The 22,846-nt window shown below is 41.7% G+C and overlaps 2 protein-coding genes across 5 annotated transcripts in view; one reads left to right on the top strand and one right to left on the bottom strand.

The window, feature by feature from the left end:
• The window catches only part of FRMD7 (FERM domain containing 7), a 52,417-nt gene extending 33,784 nt beyond the window's left edge, over positions 1–18,633 (top strand). For all 4 annotated transcript variants that reach the window (XM_058714517.1, XM_058714518.1, XM_058714519.1 and 1 more), the window contains 7 exons: positions 8,282–8,396; positions 8,833–8,980; positions 11,901–11,996; positions 13,391–13,554; positions 15,488–15,556; positions 15,667–15,742; positions 16,833–18,633. In XM_058714517.1, the coding sequence (XP_058570500.1) occupies positions 8,282–8,396; positions 8,833–8,980; positions 11,901–11,996; positions 13,391–13,554; positions 15,488–15,556; positions 15,667–15,742; positions 16,833–17,897 (1,733 nt within the window). In that variant the 3' untranslated portion in view covers positions 17,898–18,633. The remainder of the gene's footprint in view (positions 1–8,281; positions 8,397–8,832; positions 8,981–11,900; positions 11,997–13,390; positions 13,555–15,487; positions 15,557–15,666; positions 15,743–16,832) is intronic.
• Positions 18,634–19,221: 588 nt separating this feature from the next.
• The window catches only part of STK26 (serine/threonine kinase 26), a 57,001-nt gene continuing 53,376 nt past the window's right edge, over positions 19,222–22,846 (bottom strand). The window contains exon 12 of the mRNA XM_058714521.1: positions 19,222–21,943. Within this exon, the coding sequence (XP_058570504.1) occupies positions 21,919–21,943 (25 nt within the window). The 3' untranslated portion in view covers positions 19,222–21,918. The remainder of the gene's footprint in view (positions 21,944–22,846) is intronic.

The raw sequence follows: 22,846 nt of genomic DNA, 5'->3' as shown, positions 1-22,846 counted from the left end.
CGGCGCCTATCGACCGGATAGGGAACCGAGCAAAGGAGCCGAGCACGCCCAGCGTGTCCATCCTGTGTTAGGACTTACAGAGGAGAGGAAGGCTGGATAAGATATATGTAGAATCAGCATGGTCCAGGAGAAAGAGGCTAGTCATTGTAGTCATTCAGCTTTGGATTCCAATCCAGTCTCTACTACGACCTAGCTGTTGTCGTCCCCTCACTTGTCTGTGCCTGAGTTTCCGAGTCTTTATAATAGTGACAAGAATACATTCTCACAAGATGGCTATATAGATTAAGGGTAAATGCTGATTTTTTTTCTATCATGGCGTAACCTCCAGCCCCCCTACCCTCCCCACCCCCCTACCCCCGCCTGGGGCTTGCTGTCCAGGAGCGGGTTTGGACTAATCTGTCCAGACATGGGTTTTGCCAGGCAGGCTCCACTCTCTGTGCTTGCCCCAGGATACATTTCTGGTACGTGCTTTCTGCAGCACATTGTCATGTTTGATGGGATTTTTGTGTTGCTCTTTATCATGAATCTGGAGAACAAAGCACAGAGTACAGCAGGTGGAAAGAGGCTAAAAGGGAAAAAGGCCCCAGGCATCTATTAGAGCTCCCATTTGCTAGCAGCCAAGTAGTTGGACTAGGCTGAATAATGAAGGCAGGGAAAAGGAGACCAGGGGAACAGCGGGAGCCAGCTTGGGAGGGGGGAAAGCTGGGCAGGCCAGGCTTCTCCTGCAGCCCTGAGGGTGGGTGGGGTCGAGGCAACTGGAGACTGTATTTCTTCTTATATGGCCAGTGGACTTTCTTTCCCTTCTAGAGAGGCCTTCCAAGAATAGGCTGTTCTTTACCACTTTTGCAGAATCATAACATTGTATTCTGTCTTGTTTCTCGACTTCATTTTTGACCTGTATCCCTTGACCTTCCTGACAGTCCCGAGCTGGTAGATTTCTGATTTCACTGGGAACTCCAGAATGAAGTGTTTCGATACGGGCAGTGTCTAAATCAGTGTTTACCAAGGGACTGCTGACTGGGGCAGGTGACCACAGCCCCAGGATATCAGGAAAGCACTGGGCAGTGAGAGCAGTAGTAATCAGGAAGGGCTTCTGGAGGAGGTGGCTTTTGTGCTGGTCTTTAAATTTTTTTTTTTTTCAACGTTTATTTATTTTTGGGACAGAGAGAGACAGAGCATGAACGGGGGAGGGACAGAGAGAGAGGGAGACACAGAATCAGAAACAGGCTCCAGGCTCTGAGCCATCAGCCCAGAGCCTGACGCGGGGCTCGAACTCACGGACCGTGAGATCGTGACCTGGCTGAAGTCGGACGCTTAACCGACTGCACCACCCAGGCGCCCCTGTGCTGGTCTTTAAAAGGACACATAGGAATCGGATAGGCAGTGATAGGCAGAGAAGACAGCATAAAAAAGAAAATTGTGCTGGGCCAAGAAGTCATATATACAGAGATGTAGCTCAAGTACAGCTCACACATAGGGTGTGTCGAGGAGGGGTGGCTGAAAACTACATGTCATATTGATGGGCTTTGAATGTTTGGCTTGGTGGGCACCAGGTAAGGCGGATAGATGAACCAATGTTGGAAGACTTCTCCTTTTTCGTTATCAGCCTGTGAATGACTGGGGCCCCCACATGACTGTTGGGGAGCCCAATTGCATCCTGGATACTTTAGCATTATGGATTTGGGCATTCCCTAGTGGCCATTTCAGGCATAGCACAGAGGACTTCAGCTTTTCCAGAGGATTATTTTGTCAATACAAGTTCTTTCCATAGAGAAAAAGCTAAAGTTTCGATGAGTCAGCTCCGCACAATCCATAGGTTGGACCATTTCACTGGATGCTAAGGCAGCGTGTAGAACATCACAAGACTGCTCGTTCATTTGCTCATTTATCCATTTATTCATTCGTTCCATATTTATGTTCTAGGCATTCAACAATCTGCACATTCTGACGTCTCATCTGCTTAAGTCTCTCCTACACATCCCTTTTGTGAACGCTTTTAGTAACTCTTCTTTGTCATTCATTCCAGAAACACTTACTGAGTACCTGCCACATGCCAGGTACTATTATAGGCATGGGGAACACAGCAGTGAACTAAACAGACACAAACCCTTGCTCTTGTGGAGCTCACATTTTGTCAGTGGAGGGCAATCGGACAATAACCAAAATAAGGAAATATATAATGTATTCGAAGGAGATAAGTGCATTGGAGAAAATAAAGTATGGAAGGCAGCTGGGAAATTCTGGGGGTGGGTACTGAATTTTTCAGTAAGGTAGTCAAGTTAGGCTTCACTGTGAACATGACAGTTGAACAAAGACATGGAGGAGGTAAGAGAGCAAGCCTTGCAGAAATCTGGTGGAAGGGTGTTCCAGGCAGAGAGAACATCCTGTGCAAAGGGCCTGAGGGGGGAGTGTGCCAGGGGTGTTGAAGAAATGTTAAGCAGGCTTTGTGGCTGGATGGAACTGAGGGAGAAGGGGAGAGAGTAATCGTGGAGGGCCTTAAAAGCATATTAAAGACATAGAAGATTACTCTAAATGAGACGGCAAGCCATTGAAGCGTTTTAAGCAGAGGAGTGAAATGATCTGAATTAGGATTTAACAGGACCATGTTGGCTTCCGGGGTGAAAAGAGACCCTGTGAGGGAATGGCAGAAGTGGGGAGACCAGAGAAGAGGCTATTGCAGTAGAGAGAGATGGTGGTACTTTGGGCCAGGCTGGTAACAGGGGGGTTCTCATAACATTTGCTACCTTCTTTTACTGATGATATTTACTCATTTGTATGTTGTAGGTCTCTTCCTAGATTTTCATAGTCTTGTGTGGAATGAAAAACCAGCACAGTCTTTGTGTTCTTGTGTTTGCCTAGGGTCAACATAGGCTCTTGTGCTTAATAGACGGAAAGATTGGTATGTGTGTGTGTGTGTGTGTGTGTGTGTTTAAAAACAGCTCTATTGAGGTATAATTTCCTTATCATAAAATGCATCCTTTTTCAGACTACAACTCAACAATATTTAGTAAATTTTACAAAGTTATGCAACCATTACCTCAATCCAGTTTTAGAACATTCCCATCATGCAAGAGACCTCTCGTGCCCATTTGCAGTCACTCCCTGTCCCCATGCTCAGCCCCAGCAACTACTAACTTACTTTCTGTTTCTATAGATTTGCCCTTTCTAGACATTTCAGTCAGAATGATAAAATATGTGGTCATTTACATCTGGCTTTGTTTCACTCGACATAATATTTTTGAAATTTGTGCAAGTTCTAGCATGAATCACAGCAGTTTGTTCTTTTCTTTTGCTGAGTAGTATTCCATTTTGTGGACATACCACATTTTGTTTAATTTCTGAGAGAGCAGGGAGGAAGAGAATCCCAAGCAGGCTCCACACTCAGCACAGAGCCCAACGCAGGGTTCCGTCTCACAACCCTGGGATCATGACCTGAGCCAAAATCAAGAGTCAGGGGCGCCTGGGTGGCTCAGTCGGTTAAGTGGCCAACTTCGGCTCAGGTCATGATCTCGCAGTTCGTGAGTTCGAGCCCCGCGTCGGGCTCTGTGCTGACAGCTCAGAGCCTGGAGCCTGTATCAGATTCTGTGTCTCCCTCTCTCTGACCCTCCCCTGTTTATGCTCTGTCTCTCCCTGTCTCAAAAATAAATAAAACGTTAAAAAAAAATTAAAAAAACAAAACAAAAAGCAAAATCAAGAGTCAGATGCTTAACTGACTGAGCCACCCAGGCACCCCAACATTTTGTTTATCTATGTACTTGATTGTGGACATTTGGATTGTTTCCAGTTTAGCTCATATAAATAATGTTATGAACATTCATGTACAATTTTTGTTTGGACATATTCTCATATCTCTTGAATAGATTTCTAGAAGGGTAATTACCTCATCTTAAGGTAAATACATGTTTAAAATTTTATGAAGCTGCTGAACTGTTTTCCATTTTATTTATTCTTATTATTCTTGTGGCCATTCTAGTGGGTATGAAGAGCTATCTTGTTGCAATTATAATTAGCATGTTCCTAGTGACTAATGATGTGGAACACCTTCTCCTTTGCTTATTAACAATTCCTATGTTTTTGTTGGTAAAATGCCTTTCAAATCTTTGGCCCATTTTAAAATGGATTGTTGTCTTCCTACTGAATGAATATATGTATATATTTATATATATATAAATATATATAAATATATATATATATATATATATATATATATATATAAAAAATATATATATATTGGTTTTTTTTAGTAATGTCTAAATGGGGCTCAAACTCAGACCCCAAGATCAAGAGTCACACACTGATCTGACTCAGCCAGCCAGGTGCCCCAGATTTCTATATATTCTGATTAAAAATCATTTATGAGATATGTAACTGAAAAATTTCCCCCCAACTTGGTGCATTGACTCTTTTTTTCTTCTGGTTTTTGTAGTGGAACAGTTTTTAATTTTGGCAGAATTCCCTTTCTCAGTATGTTTTAGCGAATCATGCTTTTGATGTTGTATCTAAAAACTCTTTGTGTAACCTAAGGTCACAGACATTTTCTCCTACGTTTTCTTCTAGAACTTTTAGAGGTTTGCCTCTTAGATTTAGTTATATGACCCATTTTGAGTTGTTGTTTTGTATGCTTGTATGGTGTATGTTGTGAAGTAGGGATCTGACTTCATTTTTTTTTTTTCGTGTAGATGTCCATTTTCCCTATTTGTTGAAAAAAACTATCATTTCCCTATTGAATTGTCTTATCTTTTAAAAATCCTATTGACCATTAATGTAAGGGTTTACTTCTAGATTCTTAACTATGTTCCATTGATCTATATGTCCTTATGCCATTATTACACTATCTTATTTATTGTAGCTTTGTATTAAGTTTTGAAATAGAGAAATGTATATCCTCCAACTTTGTTCTTTTTCAAAATAGTTTTGCTTATTTTACATCCTGTGCATTTCCATGTAAATTTGAAGATCATCTATCAATTTCTACAAAAAATTGTGGTGGGAATTTAATTGAATTTATAAATCAATTTTGGCAGAATTACCATCTTAACAAATTGAGTTTTATAATGCATGAACACGAAATGTCTCTCCATTTATATAGATCTGTTAAAAATTTCTCTTAGCAATGTTTTATAATCTTCAGTATACAAGCCTTCTACATCTTTGGGTAAAATTTATTCCTAAGCATTTTGGGTTTTTAGATGCTATAAATGGAATTTTCTTGGTTTCATTTTTGGATTGTTCATCACTAGTATATGCGAATACAAGTGTATTTTGTATATTGATCCATTTTTCTACGTTGATGAACTCCTATATTACTTCTAGAGTTTTTTGTGGATTCCCTAGGATTTTCTACACACCTGACCACATTGACTACAAGTAAAGACAAATTTTTTAATGTTTATTTATTTAAGAGAGAGAGCGCGCACATGAGTGGAGGAGGGGCAGAGAGAGAGGGAGAGAGAGAATCGCAAGAAGGCTCTGCACTGTCAGCACAGAGTCCAATGCAGGGCTTGAACTCATGACCCAGAGGTCATGACCCGAGCCGAAATCAAGAGTCAGACACCTAACTGACTGAGCCACCAGGCGCCCTAGTAAAGACAATTTTATCTCTTATTTTTCAGTGCAAATTGTTTATATTTTTTCTTGTTGCTTCATTGCACTGACTAGAACCACCAGTACAATGTTGGATATATAACTGGCAAGAACAGATGTCCTTGTCTTGTTTCTGGTCATAGGGAAAAACATTCAGTTTCTCATCATTTAGTATGATTATGATGCTAGCTATTGGGTTTTCATAGATAACTTTTATCAGGTCGAAGAAGCTGCCTTCTATTCCTTGTTTGTTGAACTTTTTAAAATCATGAAATGGTGTTGGGTTTTGCCCAGAGCTTTTCTGGATCTTCTGAAATGATAAATGTTTTTTTGTCCTTTATTCTATTGACATAGTATATTATATTAATTAATCTTCATATGTTGAACTGATCTTGCAATCCTGGGATACATCCCACTGGGTCATGATGAGTAATCATTTTTATATGTTGCCAGATTCAGTTTACTAGTATTTGGTTGAGGATTTTTGCCTCTGTATTCATGAGGTATATTGGTCTGTAGTTTTCTTATGATGGCTTTGTCCATCACAGTTTTGGTATCAGAGTAATACTGGCCTCATAGAATGGGTTGGTAAGTATTATATCTTCTATTTTCTGGAAAAGTTTGTGAAGAATTGGTCTTTATATCTTCTTTGAATATTTGATAGAATTAATCAGTGAAATCATATGGGCCTGATTCTGTTTTAAAGAGATTTGTACAGTTATCAATTTTGGCAAAAAATAAATAAAAGAGCCATTTATTTGGTCTTTTTTTTTTCTTAAGAAAGCTTGTTATATGAGGATTTTCACTATAATGTGACTTTTAAAAAACATACACCTATATCTCAATGAGCATGTCACCTGTCTAAAATGTAATAGAAAGTCAAGAGACACCTGGGTGGCTCAATTGGTTAAACATAAAACTCTTAATTTCGGCTCACGTCATGATCTCATGGTTGGTGGGTTCGAGCCCCGTGTCTGGCTCCTTGACAATGCGGAGCCTGCTTGGGATTCTCCCTCTCCCTCTGCCTCTGACCCTCCCCCTCAAAATAAATAAATAAACTTTAAAAATTAAGAAACAAAAGAAAATCAAGAGAAAAGGCAAAATAAGTTTCCAGCACTCAAAATCAGTGTCCCGTGTCCATGTATTTTAGTCAATAGGCAAGCACCACAGGATTCCATGGAGAATCCATTTACTCTTCCAATTCATAAAACGCTAACAGGTTTGGATATCTAGGTTCCCACTTAGAAGTCATAATTACAACCAAGTGGAGACCTCTTCAAGGGAAGTCAGTGACCAGGAAGTGATTCATATCAATCTGACAGAGAGGGAAAGGTGTAAAAATGATAAAGAAGACACGGTAATTCAAAAATCAAAACATTTCCAATCCATTAACTGTAGGGGCAGATAATCCTGTACACCTCAACGACCTTTGTAGGCATTGTGCTGACAGATGTTTAAAACAATAAACTGGAGACATCTAGAAAAGAGTAGATTATGATCAGGGGTAAACTGCCAGTAATTTGGAAAAGCCAGAATAATTTCCAGAATGATTCATTTCCTAGGGATTCCAGATAGCTAGGGTTTTACTCACTTCCCAGTGTACAGAGTGATGAATAGCTGTGACTGGCTGGCATTGTACTTGGCATTTATATGCTACTTTTTGGATAATGTACGATCAAGGTGGAGCGAGGTTAGGGGCCTGTATTACTTTGCTAGGGTTGCCAAAGCAAAATACCAGAGTCTAGGTGGTTTAAATGACAGAAATGTATTTTCTCACACTTCTGGAGACTAGGAATCCAAGGCTGAAGTGTGGACAGCTTTGGTTTCTTCTGAGCCTTCTCTGCTTGGATTGCAGATTGTTGTCCTCTGGATGTATCCTCACCTGGTCTTTCTTCCGTGCACTTGCATTCCTGGTATCTGTGTGTTCGAATTTCCTCTTCTTATAAGGACACTAGTCAGATTGGATGAGTGCCCACCCTGCTGACTCATTTTATTTTTTTATTTTATTTTATTTTTAAATGTTTTTATTTATTTTTGAGACAGAGAGGGACAGAGCATGAGCAGGGGAGGGGCAGAGAGAGAGGGAGACACAGAATCCGAAGCAGGCTCCAGGCTCTGAGCCGTCAGCACAGAGCCTGACGCGGGGCTTGAACTCACGGACTGTGAGATCATGACCTGAGCTGAAGTCAGACGCTCAACCAACTGAGCCACCCAGGTGCCCCCTTGCTGACTCATTTTAATTTAATCCCCTCTTTTTAGGTCCTATCTCTAAATACAGTCACAGTGTGAGGTACTGGTGTTTAGAACTTCCACATATGAATTTGAGAGTGTTTCTGGGGCACACACAACTCAAACCGTAACAGGAACTGATGAGAAGAAGAAGAGATCACAAACAGAATGTGGAAGAAGAAACTAATGAAATACTCACCTGTGATCCTGGAGCCTTTAAGACCTACACCGTGTCTGTGATTTACTATACTGAGACCTCATAGCAAGCCACTGCTTCTGATTTGAGAAAGACCCAGTTCATTCCACCGTGAACTAAAATATAAAGATACATAAATCATGGGGTGGGGGGCCTAGGGCTATACTGGCTGCAAAGAAGGGGCTGTTTGGGGCAGGTCAGAGAATCTGCCAGGTGCTCCACTGCTTAACTCCTCAATGCTAATGTGAAAAATGTCACTTTTCTGTCGTGCAGCAGAACTGGGAGACTTTCATGAAGAAACAGATAAGAAACATCTGGCACAAACCCGATACTTACCAAACCAAGACTGTTTAGAGAGCAAGATCATGCATTTTCATCAGAAGCACGTGTAAGTACTTCATCTGGCACCTGTTTCTGCTAGTGGGCATGCTAATGCTGGGGACAGGCTCTTAAAAGCAAGTCCTAGGGCGCCTGTGGGGCTCAGTCGGTTAAGCATCCAACTTTGGCTCAGGTCCTGATCTCACGGTTTGTGGGTTTGAGCCCCGCGTCAAGCTCTGTGCTGACAGCTCGGAGCCTGAAGCCTGTTTCGGGTTCTGTGTCTCCCCGTCTCCCTGCCCCTCCCCTGCTTGTGCTCTCTCTCTCTCTCTCTCTCTCTCTCTCTCTCTCTCTCAAAAGTAAATAAACATGAAAAAAAAAAAAAAAGCAAGTCCTTAAGTCAGAGAAGCTTCGAGCTCGAGAAAACACTGAGCTCCTCTTGGAGCCCTTAGGGTGGAGGTGTCATTCTTGCCGCATTTATTAGGCTCGTAAATTCTTTCCCTTTGCAGCGGCAGGAGCCCGGCTGAATCGGACATTCTGCTACTGGATATAGCAAGGAAGCTGGATATGTACGGCATCAGGCCTCACCCCGCCAGTGATGGCGAAGGGATGCAGATCCACCTGGCTGTTGCTCACATGGGAGTAGTGGTGTTACGGGTACCAACTCTTTCCTTTAAAGTCCTGAGGCTTTGGGGGTTACGTTGGCACAAGCGTGGGTGTCCATTCCTGAGGTGACCTCACCTCTCAGTATTACCACCCGTCAGAAAGGGAGGGGACACTTGCCAGTGTCTTGGGTAAGTCTTCTCCCCTTGATGTGCTTTGCCTCCATTTATGGTCTGTAACTGACTGTTTTGACTCACAGGAACTCACACATTATGGATTGGGCATCTTAAAAGCTTAGGCTGTGATGCGGAGTGCACTCACCTTATCCGGATGCACCAGAAACAACCCAAAGGGTCCAGAATGTGGTGTTCTCATTCAGTTATTGGTTTCACTGGAGATGCCCGCCGTCGGCTGCTAGGGAGTTAGAGCCCAGTGTGCCAGCAGTTGCTTCTGTTTACTGGTTCATTATTTTCCCAGGACGTTGTTTTTCAGGTTAGAAACCAACTCAGGCCTCTCTGGTCCTCTATCATCATGAATCCTCACTCCAAGGAACCTGACCAGTCCATTAAGTCTCCTCACATGTGTGAACATTCAATGAATTTAGATACAGGTTAAGGTTCAAGAGCACTTGCCTCACCTTCCAAAATGATAGGCAGAAGGGTGGCTGGGTAGCTCAGTCAATTAAGCATCTGACTATTGATTTCATCTCGTGGTTTATGAGTTTGAGCCCCGCGTCCGGCTCTGCGCTGACAGCACAGAGCCTGCTTGGGATTTTCTCTCTCCTTCTCTCTCTGCTTCTTCCTTGCTCATGCTCTCTCTCTGTGTCTTCTTTCAAAAATAAATAGACATTAAAAAGATGATAGGCAGATAGCTGGGCAGGTTTGGGAATAAATCACTTGTGAGAGAGGAAGGGATGAGCTCAGGCCCAGTGATCTCCAGGACCAAATTAGAGTACTGAAGTAAGTCACAAAGAGTCAGGTACAGACTCAGCTAAAAGAATCTTGGCCTTCTCATGTTTCTGGTTGTAAACTTTGTGGCACGAGAATCACACTCGTGGGCAAAAGACCCAATGGGTCACAGGCATGCCTGTTTACCCACTCCACTCTAAGCCCCGATCCTCGCCATTTCCTCCTGCATGGGAAAAAATGGGGGAGGGCAGAGGAGCAAAGCCATCGTGTTAGTTGTGACCTCCTCCAGTGTGAATACTTCTGTGGACAGTGTGAAACGATGTGGCTGGTCTATTTTGTCCTACCCCAAATCCAGTCAAAGAATACTTATGTACTGAGTACTTCCTATGTGTTCTTCATTCATTATATTATTATTTTCTTTTTTAAACAAAACCGGCTTTACTGAGATATAATTTGCATGCCATAAAATTCATCTGTTTTAATTGTTCAATTCAATGGGTTTGAGTATTTTTACCGAGTTGGGCAGCAATCTATTCATTCAGTCTTCTGTCAGTATAGTTATCGTACATCCACCCTATGCCAGACACTAGAGGTACAGAGGTGAGCAGGAATTATCCTGACTTCATGGACCTTGCATTCTAATAGGGGGAAGACCGACAATGAAACAAGTAATTTTATTTGTTATTATTTTTTAAGTTTATTTGTTTTTGACATGAGCATGAGCATGAGCAGGGGAGGAGCAGAGAGAGAGGGAGAGAGAGAGAATCCTAAGTGAGGGGATTGATTCATGAATCGTCAGATCATGACCCAAGCCAAAACCAAGAGTCAGCTGCTTAACTGGCTGAGCCACCCAAACACCCCTACACAAATAATTTTAAACAGATACAGTGTACTTGTGCTTGAAGAAGTGTGGGATGCTATGGTAACACATGTGAAAGGACTTGAACATTTAAGCTAAGACCTGAGGAAGTTGTCCAGATGGAAGTGAGGGCTGGCAGGTGAGGGATGGGGGTTCCAGACAAAGGGCACACAGACAAAGGCCCCGAGAAGGGTAAAGGATGACATAATCAAGAAACTAACATTAAGCGTGACCTGTGGCTCCTATAATTAAGATACTCACAATTTATTTTGAGAGACCAGAGCAATAGTGATCAATAGCAGCCAGTAAGTAATCAAAACCTAATTTATCATATTTATTTGAAGTTGTACAAGTATACACAACAAACTAATAAATGTGGTTATCTATAGAGAATGGATAGATAGGTACAGAGGGACAGAGATAGGAGTGATGGTGATAGGAGCAAGGTTTCTCAATGTCTATATTTCTGTATACCTTTGATTTTTGGAGCATGTGGACAAACAAACATCAGCTAACCAACAGATCAGCCAACCAACCAACCAACCAACTAACCAACTAAAAGACCTAAATGGTTTGGGAAGTCCACTATAGCCAAGGGAGTTAAGAGGAGTTAGAAATGGATGTAGGCTGTCATAGTTATACAGAACGCTTTAGCGGGGCAAGAAAGCTTGGCTATGGGGAAAGCAATTCTAGGTAAGGAGAATGAGGAGCCCTCTCTCTGGGAGGGAAGGTACAGAGTTGGATGGAAGACTGTTTTCTAGGATCAGTGGGATAGAAGGCTGAATATTCAATATAGTGGAGGCAGGAAAACCCAGCCAAAAGTGTTTCGACTTGATGATGCATGTAGTGAGGAGCTATCGAAGGTGTTTGAGTAAATGGAGTGGCAGTTGAATGTGAAAACGTAGGAAGGGGTGAGATTAGAGAAGCTATTGCAGTAATCCTTTTCTACTGTGATCTCCCCATCCTGGCTGGAAAACCTTTCCCAGGTGTACCCCTTCTTGCTGGCATTTCGGAACGGCCCTGTGTCCCACCTGGAACGCCTTCTGCGGCCCATAGCCTCTGCCTAGTACAGGAGGATCAGTACGTGCAAGAGATAGATCAAGGGTGGTCCCATGCACAGAAGCACATTTTCTAGCAGGTTCTCATTGTCTTCCCAACCAGCTTTTGCTGACATTCACCTTGAAGTCTGCCATGTGTTTCATTATAGGGAAATACAAAGATCAATACTTTCAACTGGGCTAAAATCCGCAAGCTGAGTTTTAAGAGAAAGCATTTTCTCATCAAACTTCATTCCAACATTTTGGTAAGTAGCTTTATAATAAATTCTTCTACTTTTGGTTCACGTGGGATTTCTTGGTTGTTTCAGCAAATTGTTTGAATGTGGGTGGTGAAAGCTGGCTGGCCCTGAGGGGTGATGTACTCCCTCTTTTGCCTCTACATAAATAAACCAGAGCGTTAGTCATATTTCTACTCAAGGCAGAACACCAAGAAATCCTATTGACAGTTCAGAACGAATAAAGTAGTAGGAAAATGGGGTGGCTGTAATGAAAGACAAGTCTCCTTAAAAAAACATTTTTTTCCCAGGGATTTGAGAAGTCAAATGGAAGTGAACAGATCTAGGACTATGGACATGTTTATTTGATGTTATCTGCCCCATTTTACAAAGTATTTTCATGCCTCTTCATTAAACAAAAAATAACTGAACACCTACTACATGCCAAATAATTGAACACCTATTTGCCAAAGCAAGACGTAGGGAGCTTTGGGTGTAGATTAAGCAAAAGAAGGAATTGCCGGTCAAGGCCGCATTGTTCAGGGTGAGACAACGATGCTACAAAGGATGTCCTTTTGTGACCATAAAGGAAATGAAAAATGTGTATCAACTCGTGTTTTGACCTACAGAAGATTCAGTAGCTTGGGCTGCATCCTCTGGACCTTAGCCTTACGTGAAAGCGTTTGTTTGAGCACTTCAGGAGACTATCCAGTGTGAGGCTTGTGGAGTGTCCCAGGGCTGCATGCAGGAACCTGAGAATGAACAAAAGGAGGTGGGGGGGGTCAGCAGAAAATAGGGCTGCATGCATGCTTGGGCAAAGGTGGGTATACAGTGGGTCGGGGGATGGAGGAAACTTGAACTTTAGGTCTGGAAGGCTAAGCTCCCCTAAAGCAGATTAGAATATGCTAAGTGAGCAATACAGAGAATTGTCGAACAAGGCAGCATAGAGAGGACAAAGTGTTTCTAGCTGATATGTTAAAAAAGACTCCCACACGTGTAATCATCCTATAAAGCCTACCATCCGTAAGGAAATCCCCTCCCCCCCACCCCGTTTCCTGTTGGTCATTTATAACTTCTTGTCACCTTGAAAGGATGTCCTTTGATGTTCATTTTAACCTAATTTACAACTTCATAAAAAGGTTCCTGGCAGAGAAGTGGGGTGGGCGGGTAAACAAGCGTTTGAGGTGAGGGGGCTGCAAAGCGAGATGGGCTTCTTAGAGAAGTCTGTTTTTGAGCAGTGGCCCTGTCCGTTCCTCGGAAGGTGGCCAATCATTTGCTTTTAGTAGGTGTGAAGCCTGTAGGGAGCCGAGTGGAAAATCGGAAGCTGCACGGGCCCTCGGGCCAATGGTTTGGATAGCATTGGGATTTGAAGTTCTTTGATAGTCATGAAGGGTGTTTCGCTTAATGGAAATTGGTTTATACAGGTGTTGTGCAAGGACACCTTGGAGTTCACCATGGCCAGCCGAGATGCCTGCAAGGCTTTCTGGAAGACTTGTGTGGAGTACCATGCTTTTTTCAGACTTTCTGAAGAGCCCAAATCAAAGCCCAGAACCCTACTCTGCAGCAAGGGCTCCAGTTTCCGCTACAGGTAATGAAATATTATTGCACGCGGGCATACTGTACCGGCAACTTTTTTTCAGTGACAGGGAAGGCAGTAGGAGGAGTTGAATTCTAGAAGCAATACAGAATCCGTTTAAGTCACTTAAAGGGTGACACCCTTTACGGCTCATTCTCTGTGTGACACATTAGGTCAATATTTCCTAACCGGGAAGGAGGAGGAGGGAAGCATCCTAGCAAGGGGTTAGATCAGAATATTGGCAAGCATGAGGAGCAGGGAGCAGACACTGTTTGAGAAGACGTATTTAATGAACCTATTGTTTTCTTTATATGAACATGTATGCAAGCCATGGAAAGGGCAGCTCAACAACATCCGTTTGGTGGTGGTTAGGCAAGAGATAGCGTGAGAAAACACTGGAAGAATGGAAGCCAGGTCAAAATAAGATCTTGTTTTTACTTGAACGCACCAGCCTAGTCACTCTTTGGAAGAGGCTTTCAGAACTCTTAGCTAAGGTAAAAAAAAAAAAAAAAAAATCCGAATTGAATATTTCCCATAGGGGATTTTCAAATAGTGGAGGCCTGCCTCAGTAAGAACTGAGGAGATTTTAAAAACATACATATTTTTGATGGAATCTTTCCAAAATGTATTTTACAAATCCCTGCCTCCTTAAACAGATGATACTGAGCATATTTTGCCCTTGTCTTAATGACCTGAGTTATTATAAACATCACTTATTGACCTGCACAGGCAGCTGTAGTGCAGTGATGGCCTCAGGGCGGGAGAGGAATGTCAGTCCCTGCACCCCAGTGATAAATGGCTCAGAGTTTTGGGGCTTTATTATTTTTGTGATTTCCTTTTTGGCTTTTGTGTTTCTCCCAGCTGGCTTTCTTTGTTGGTGTGTGTCTGGCTGGAGCAAACCTCTTCTACTGTTTTAGTTAGCTGTTTTTCCTCTGTCATGAATTGGGAAACCAGATAAATAGCCTTATTAGAAATTGTGTATGGGGGCGCCTGGTGGCTCAGTGGGTTAAGCGGCCGACTCTTGGTTTTGGCTCAGGTCATGATCTCGTGGTTTCCTGAGTTTGAGCCCTGCATCGAGCTCTGCACTGATAGTGTGGAACGTGCTTGGGGTTCTCTGCCCTTCCCTGCCATTCTCTCTCTCTCTCTCTCTGTCAGTAAATAAATAAACTTTAAAAAATATTAAGAAAAAAAGAAATTGTATCTAAATTTGTAGGTAGGGAAAAGGCCTTCATAGGGAAGTATATTAGTTTCCAAGGCCAGATTTTTTAACTGTTATATAGTCCTGTTCAGAAGCTTTTAAAAATTTCCTGGGCTCTGCATAGATGAGGTTGATATATGCCTGATATTTGGATAAGTGGGTATTATTCTTAATTACTGTGACGGTCAACGATTCATGGCATATGTCATTCATGTGGACTGGACTTCAGCAGTAAACGAAGCTTTCAAGTTTTAGTAGCCTACTGGCTTATGGCTAGTGTTAATAAAATGTCTATCTCGGGGCACCTGGGTGGCTTAGTCAGTTAAGTGTGCAACTTCCGCTTGGGTCATGATCTCACAGTTCGTGACTTCAAGCCCCTCATTGGACTCTGTGCTGTCAGCAGAGAGCCCACTTCAGATCCTCTGTCCCCCTCTCTCCCTGCCCCTCCCCCACTCACACTCTCTCAAAAATAAACATTAAAAAAATTTTTTAAGGGTTTATTTTTGAGAGAGAGAGAGAGAGAGAGAGAGAGAGAGCAAGCAGGGGAGGAGCAGAGAGAGGAAGACACAGAATCTAAAGCAGGCTCCAGGCTCCAAGCTGCCAACATGGAGCCCGACGTGGGGCTCGAACCCACGAACCGCGAGAACATGACCCAAGCCGAAGTTGGACGCTTAACCGACTGAGCCACCCAGGCTCCCCCCATCAAATCTTTTTTAAAATAAAATGTCTGTCTCATTCTTAAAATAGCGGAAGAACCCAACGGCAGCTTTTGGAATATGGAAAGAAAGGGAGGTTGAGGAGCTTACCATTCGAGAGGTACATGGTTTTCTCTCTCTCGTGTTGATTTTAAGTTGAATTAGAGAATTATATATGTTCTGTAGGTGCATGAAGACCATTTCAATTCCTTCTCTGTTTGGGGATTTCAGGAAACATTACCCATCTCAGTACCATGAACGGCAGTGCAGGTCATCACCAGACCTCCTCTCTGATGTATCAAAACAAGTAAGGTTTCTGAAAATTCTTTCTGCTTTAGATAAATGTAATGCATCTACATTTCAAATGCTTTTAAGATTTGATTCTGCCAGAATCTCCCAGTGTGTAAAAAGGTGACTGTTTGAATAGGCTGGCCTCCTAGGGAGATCTGTCAGCTCAGTCTTTCCAGCCAATAGAAGACCATTTAATAAATGACCACTGGTGTGTACCTCATAGACTGGAAGGATATGGCACATTTTTAAATTGCACCTTGTATTGCTAACATCTTGCAAAATGCAGATCCAAATGAATTTCTGTGGCTTTGCATGTTTAAAAGTAAAAGCTCTTCCTTTTTACCTAATGAAAATCTTAAGGCTTAGAGGAAGCTGTAAGGTCTTGGGTTAACGTTTTAAAGTACTCTTGCTGTGTAATTTTGTCACTTAATTTAACAACAGTGCTGTTCTCCTGGAACAGTGAGATGATGGCTTCGTTTGGGTTTTACAGCATTAGCCACGTTAATTATTTTTCTTTGGCTCTCCCTAAAAAAAAAATAATAATAATAATTATAGGTCTCACAAACGCTCATGTCTTCATTCAGGTCATAGGCAGCTTTTATCTCAAAAGCTTCACAAAGGTATAATGCTGGAAGGTACCATCTAATCTATGACCCTCTCATGCCATTCATAGCCCTCCTTCCCACCATTTTACAGAAAATAGGGAGGAGGCTGGAGCAGGGAGGTTAGGGGACTTGCCCAAGGTCACACGGCAAGTCGAAGGCAGAACCAGAACCAGAAAGCAGAACCCCTGGCTCATTTGTAGAGCTTCTAAACCGCACTGCTTAAAGTCCCGCGCTGGCTGGAGCACATGAAGAACTCAGAGGCTGGGCTTGGGGTGGCAGTGAGAAAGGAGAGCGTCCTGTGTACTTTTTAGCGCAGGGATTGGGCCATGGCACAAGTTATGGTCCTGCCTGTATAGATTTATCAACCTGGGACTAGAACATGGGTTGAAACGACCGTGTGAGAAATACCTTTGTGAAATTGGAGGCTACTTTGGATCCCTGCCCCCACCCCCACCCCCACCAAACGACTCTTCTCTTCTTCACCATGTCCTCCCTCTCAAGGTGGAAGATTTGAGACTAGCGTATGGCGGCGGATGCTACCGAACCGCGAATGGGGTGCGAGCCTCGGAGCCCGTGCTGGACGGTAGGAGGAGGAGCTCCGCGGCCGAGGTGACGTTTGCCGCCGCGCCAGAGCGGTCCAAACCAGAGGCGGACCCCGCATTGTTACATCAGTCCCAGAGCAGTTCCTCTTTCCCTTTTCTTTACACAGACCCCGATCCCAGAGACTACTTTGAGGGAAGGAGTCCTCTGAGCTCCTTTCAGCCAAGCTGTAAGCTTGCTGACAATCACATGAGCACACCTGCCGGCCTCACAAGTGAAGTGAGCCCAGCGAGGCGGCTGACTTACACAGATGTGCCCTATATACCTTGTACTGGCCAGCAGGTCAGTATTATGCCTCCCCAAGTCTTTTTTTACGTGGACAGACCACCCCAGGTGCCCAGACGGTCTCCCACCTTGGCAGGGGAAAGGGAAAGGCCAGACAGCTCTCCAGGGCCCACTGCAACGAAGCCAGCCAAAAGGAGCCCAAGGAATGTCAGAATGAAGAGCTTTCAGCAAGACTTTGAAGAACTCCAAGAAGCTATGGCCAGGACCAGTGGTAGGAGCAACATCAACATAGATCTGGAAGCGGAAGACCCAAATTTAGAAGATGCGTTTGCATGTAACATTCAAGAGCAAGCTCCCAAACGATCCCAGAGCCAATCAGATATGAAAACAATCCGTTTTCCTTTTGGGTCTGAATTTAGACCTTTGGGGCCTTGTCCTACTCTGAGTCGTAAAGCTGACTTTTTCCCATATATGTTTGCAGAGCAGGAGCTTCCAACAGTTTTAATGGATCAGGGAGCATCAGAAAGATACATAGCTAGTGAATCCAGTGATTCAGAATCAGAAATTCTTAAATCGGACTACTACTCTTTGTATGGCAAAGGGATAAGGTCACCCATGGCCAGAATCCGCTTATCTTCTGGTAGTCTACAGCTAGATGAAGAGGATGAAGACGTTTCTTTCAGTACACCGACTGCTGAAGACAGGACTTTGCTAAAACCGTGTAATTACTTTTTAGCTTAGAAGTGTGAACGCCAGGAACATTCCTGGGCCAGTTCCATGTTGCCAATGTAGATTAAAAAAAAAAAAAAAGGAACCTTCTGCACAAACCGTTTTCTTAGTTACTACTCATTGGCATTAAGGGAATCTCCTGAGTTTGGGCACCTAGCTTATGAAAGATCCAGCTGCTGCCTCGTTCCTCAATCTCCTCTCTTCAAGTTTCCTTTGAAGTGACTCTGGAACATACCTTCTCGTCACCAGCACTGTTGTAGGGTGAGGTGGCCATTTATCATCTCCATGATACATTTCTCCAGAGACGTTATCAGTGAAGTTCGCGCTCTTCCACATTGAAGAATGGGGACAGTATGGGTTGGCATATAGACTTGTGTCCTTTAGTGATTTAGTAGATTGTGACTATGTTGGTCATTTTGTTCTTAAACCATACTGCGACTAAAGGTTCCAGTGAAAATGTTTCTGTGACGTGTTAAAGATTTTGATTTTTATAACATATATTAGGGGGAGCATGGCCCTCTGATGTCTCAGGAACAAGATGGTGGCATACATCCTCTCGGCAGAATACAAGTTTGTGATGCATCTGGGACTGGGAAAAATTCTCAACCTCGGAAATTCATGAATTAATTTCTAAAGCCAGATATATGCCTGATGAAGATATGATGTTTGACTTATTTCTCTATTCTTAACTATTACATGTAGTGAAAGATAAAAGTCAACATGTTGGTTTATCTACTTTCTCCTGCAAGACTTAGTTCTTTTTTTTTTTTTGCATGTATGTAGGCAAAGAAATGAGATGAACAGAATTTTAATAAAGAGTGATGAACATCCATTTATTAAAAAAAATAAGTTGCAAGTATGATCTTCATTTTGCTTGTTATTATTCTTTTTAAAAGTTTATTTGTCTAGAGAGAGTGAGAGAGAGCAGGCAGGGGAGGAACAGAGAGGGGAGAGAGAGAATCCCAAGCAGGCTCTGTGCTGTCGGTCCAGAGCCTGAATGTGAGGCTCCATCTCACAAACTGTGAGATCATGACTTGAACTGAAATCAAGAGTTGGATGCGTAACCAGCTGAGCCACCCAGGCACCCCTGGGTCTTCATTTTGTTTTAATCAATTTCAGAAATGATTGGTTCTGGTGTATTACTAAAGGAAGGGACAGTTAGAAAATAAGAAAAAGGAAGGAGGGAGGTGAAAATGTATATTCAGGGATGAAGTGGTTGAACTGCGATTGCTGAAAAGAAAAAGGATCGTGCTAAAACCAGACTGAGTTCATGAACCAAGATTCTATTCCTGACCCATTCAGAATTTCCCTACTATTCCTCCTGGAAGGTACAGCATTCCATCTGAGAACTTCATTTATTGATTTTAATGTTAAGTACAACATATTTACAGGACAATGTTGGGTACTAACTTCAAACAAATGATGCAATTACATAAGCAAGCTATTTTTATACATGACTTAATGGAGAAAAGATGCATGGAATCGTTTTCTTACTTTCCTCATCCTTATATCAGAAAATATCCTTTTAACATACCTTTCTCTAGTCCTTTCCCTCATTTTAGCACTTTTTTCCCTGCTCCTTGAATCCTACCCAGTAACTCACAAATCTATCTATATTTGAGAGAGAGAGAGAGCACGAGCATGGGAGGGGCAGAGACAGAGAGGGAGAGAGAGAATCCTAAGCAGCCTTCGTGCTGTCAGCGTGGACCCTGATGTGGTGCTTTATCTCATGAACCATGAGATCATGACCTGAGCCAAAATCAAGATTCGGACGCTTAACTGACTCCCAGGCTCCCCAAGATAAAGCTATTTAATAGTAAGAATATATTGAAGTCCAGTTATGTATGTGTTAATCCTATAGATCCTCAAAGCTATATTAAGCTCATCTTCGACTTTTTCTCTAGGAAAAACTCAAATTCCTTTAGGCTTATATGCTATTTCTCATCTCAGCTCTGGAAGTCTTTGTGAAATCTGTTTTCCCCAAAGAGCTATATGGTTCAAGTCTGTATATGATTTCCTAATAAAACTATTGTTAGGGTGACCAGACAACTTATTGTCCAACCTAGGACATTTCTGACTGAAAGAGGACTCTCGATAATTTCGTCATGACAGGGGGGCATATCTTCACTGTAGCTATAATCAATGTTTGAATATGAAGAATACCTTCTAGTTTCCAATGGAGACGTTGGTGTTAAATTTCCAACAGCAAATTAAAGGGCAAAAGAGAAAAAATTTGAAATAATTAAAATATGACACCATAACCCCCCTGGAGAAAACATACACTGAGGACCATGAAATTTAAATATTTATTTTTAACCCCCCCCCACAACACTGGAGTATGCTTCACCTAGAAACAGTTTATAGGACTAGTAACTATAATGAATAAGCAATATAATTCCTACTCATGATGTGGCTGTGTTGTCAAGTTTCAAATAATCAATTTATAAATTTATTACCTTTGCTTTTACAAAAATATTCATTTAACCCATGACATGAGTTGCAAAATTATTCCTAGACCTCTATAGATTATAAACTGTAATTGACTTTCAGTTCCATAGCAGGTGAACATTTCAACTGAACCATTACTTCAAAATACAATGTGTTAAAAGTAATTGTTACAGTATAGGCACCAATGAAAAGATTTTTCTTGGCATATGACATGACCACAACTTATTCAAGTGTCTGTATTATTACAGAAAAAGAGGAGGTAATGGCCACTTTGACTAAAACCTGTATTCTTGAAGAACGTCTTTCTTCTAATATTTGGCAATTATTCAGATTTTTAGAAATGATTTCTGTGCAAAAACCAAATTGTGCAGATCTAAACCAGACGTTAACTATCAAAACTAATTAATACCAATAATTCTACAACTACTGAAAATATAGCCCCAGTTCAAAACTTAGGCAGGCATAATATATATATTGGGCTTAAAAGAAAAAAGGTATTACCCCATGTAACAGTACCATAAATATAACAGCTAATTAACTGTACAGTCTAACTTAACATTGTACGGACACAGATCATTCTGTACTATGGTTATTTTCATATGAACTAAAAAATGCTTATTTAAATACCCTTTCAAAAATGAACAAACGATGCTTATGTACTAGATAATTATGAAGAACAAAAAAAGTATAAATAGTTTATAGGACATTTTACTACCATGACAAAAATATGCTGGTGTAAATTATATTCCTACCTGTTGATCAGGTATTTAATCACATGATTATCAGCTTTTTTTTAAGCTCCCCAAATCCAAGCATAAAATATGCAATATGAATTGAAGATTTTAAAAACGAAGCCTAATTCCTCCAGTATTGCCAAAAACCCATCCTTGGCTAATTAGTATTGCTTTAAATTTTCAACCATGTTAAATGAGGGTTAATAGCCTCTTCTAAAAGAAAAGGTAAATACTGTTGCTACATGTTGCCTATAAATGCTTCAAACACAGGGCTCTCAAATGTGATCGTCATTGAGCTGCCTGGGATATCATACCAATTTTGTATAAGAGTCAATACTTTTCCAGGTTTCATTGCCAAGAGCTTATTAAAAACTTCTGTCTTAAGAAGATATGACCTGTTTCCATCTCCCCACCAGTAGTCATTTTTAGAAAATGCTTGGTTTAAAAGATAAAGTGTTTTGAGTCTTGATGATTTACAAAAGTTGAATATTTAGGATGACTTTGAAAGACCTGTATGTTTCTTGGGTGCACAGTTAACTAAAGATCAAAACATGAAAGGTATTCATCCCAGTAACTTAATAATGATACCTAAAAGCAAAACTGTATCACAACATTTAGTAGAATGCAGGTGAAACTATAGTATTAAAAGTTATTCCTTACAAAATAATCTCTTTAAGATATAAAATGATAAACACCATCACAAAATAGTTGAAGAGCTTCTTCCAAATCTTCAATGTTGCAAAGATCCAAAAGGCACATGGAGCTCATGAGTTAAGCATTGTTAAGCTTTAAGTAGCTTTGGTGGGTTTCTCTGAGTCCGTATGAAACAGAAGCCAATAATAAGAAGTTCCTTAGGGGGATTCATCTGCTGAACACCTATAAAATGAAGAAAAATGTAAACGGATATGTAACTATGTATGTTTATATTTCTCAGCTGTGTGAACTCTGCAATGGAGGAACTGATTCAGCAAACCAAATTCTCTTACTGAATCTCATGTAGAGGTTAAAATATAAAGCAGTTCAAAAATCCCTTCTGTATCTGGTTTTACAACCTCCAACTGATTTGTCTGCAAATTGGAAAAGAGTGGGAAGTTGTCCGTGAAAATCTATTGGATTTTTAAAAATATTTATTTATTTGAGAGAGAGAGAAAGAGAGAGAGAGAGAGAGAATCTCAAGCAGGCTTCACACTGTCAGCGCAGAGCCTGATGCGGGGCTCGAACTCACAAACTGTGAGATCACAACTTGAACTGAAACCAAGAGTCAGACGCTCACCCACCTGAGCCACCCAGGTGCCCCAAATCTATGGGATTTTTAAGAGGAGCTTCAGTTTATCTGTACAAGTAGGCTTCATCCGAGAGAAGATCCATCAGAGTATATGGTTTATAGGCCGTATAGTTTGTTCCAGCTTGATCCCAGTGGCATCACAAATACAAAAACAAGTAGAAAGATGTACTGAGGGGCACCTGGGTGGTTCAGTTGGTTACACATCCGACTTCAGCTCAGGTCATAATCTCACGGTTCGTGAGTTCAAGCCCCTCATTGGGCTCTCTGCTGTCAGCACAGAGCCCACTTCAGATCCTCTGCACCCCGCCCTCTCTTTCTGCCCCCTCCCCGCTCATTCTCTCAAAAACTATAACTAAAAAAAAATTTTAAAAAGAAAAGAAAAATGCACTGAGAAGTGATATAATGGGATTGAGGCTAGAGTTAGTATTGCTTTATAACTTGTCTGAGCTAAGAAGCTGTGTGTTTGTGCATGCATATAAAGTCTTGTTTAAAAA

Source organism: Neofelis nebulosa, chromosome X, assembly GCF_028018385.1.
Source record: "Neofelis nebulosa isolate mNeoNeb1 chromosome X, mNeoNeb1.pri, whole genome shotgun sequence".
Classification (NCBI taxonomy): Eukaryota; Metazoa; Chordata; class Mammalia; order Carnivora; family Felidae; genus Neofelis; species Neofelis nebulosa.
Note: the sequence above shows the minus strand (reverse complement) of the source record. Positions and strands in the feature narration are given on the sequence as shown.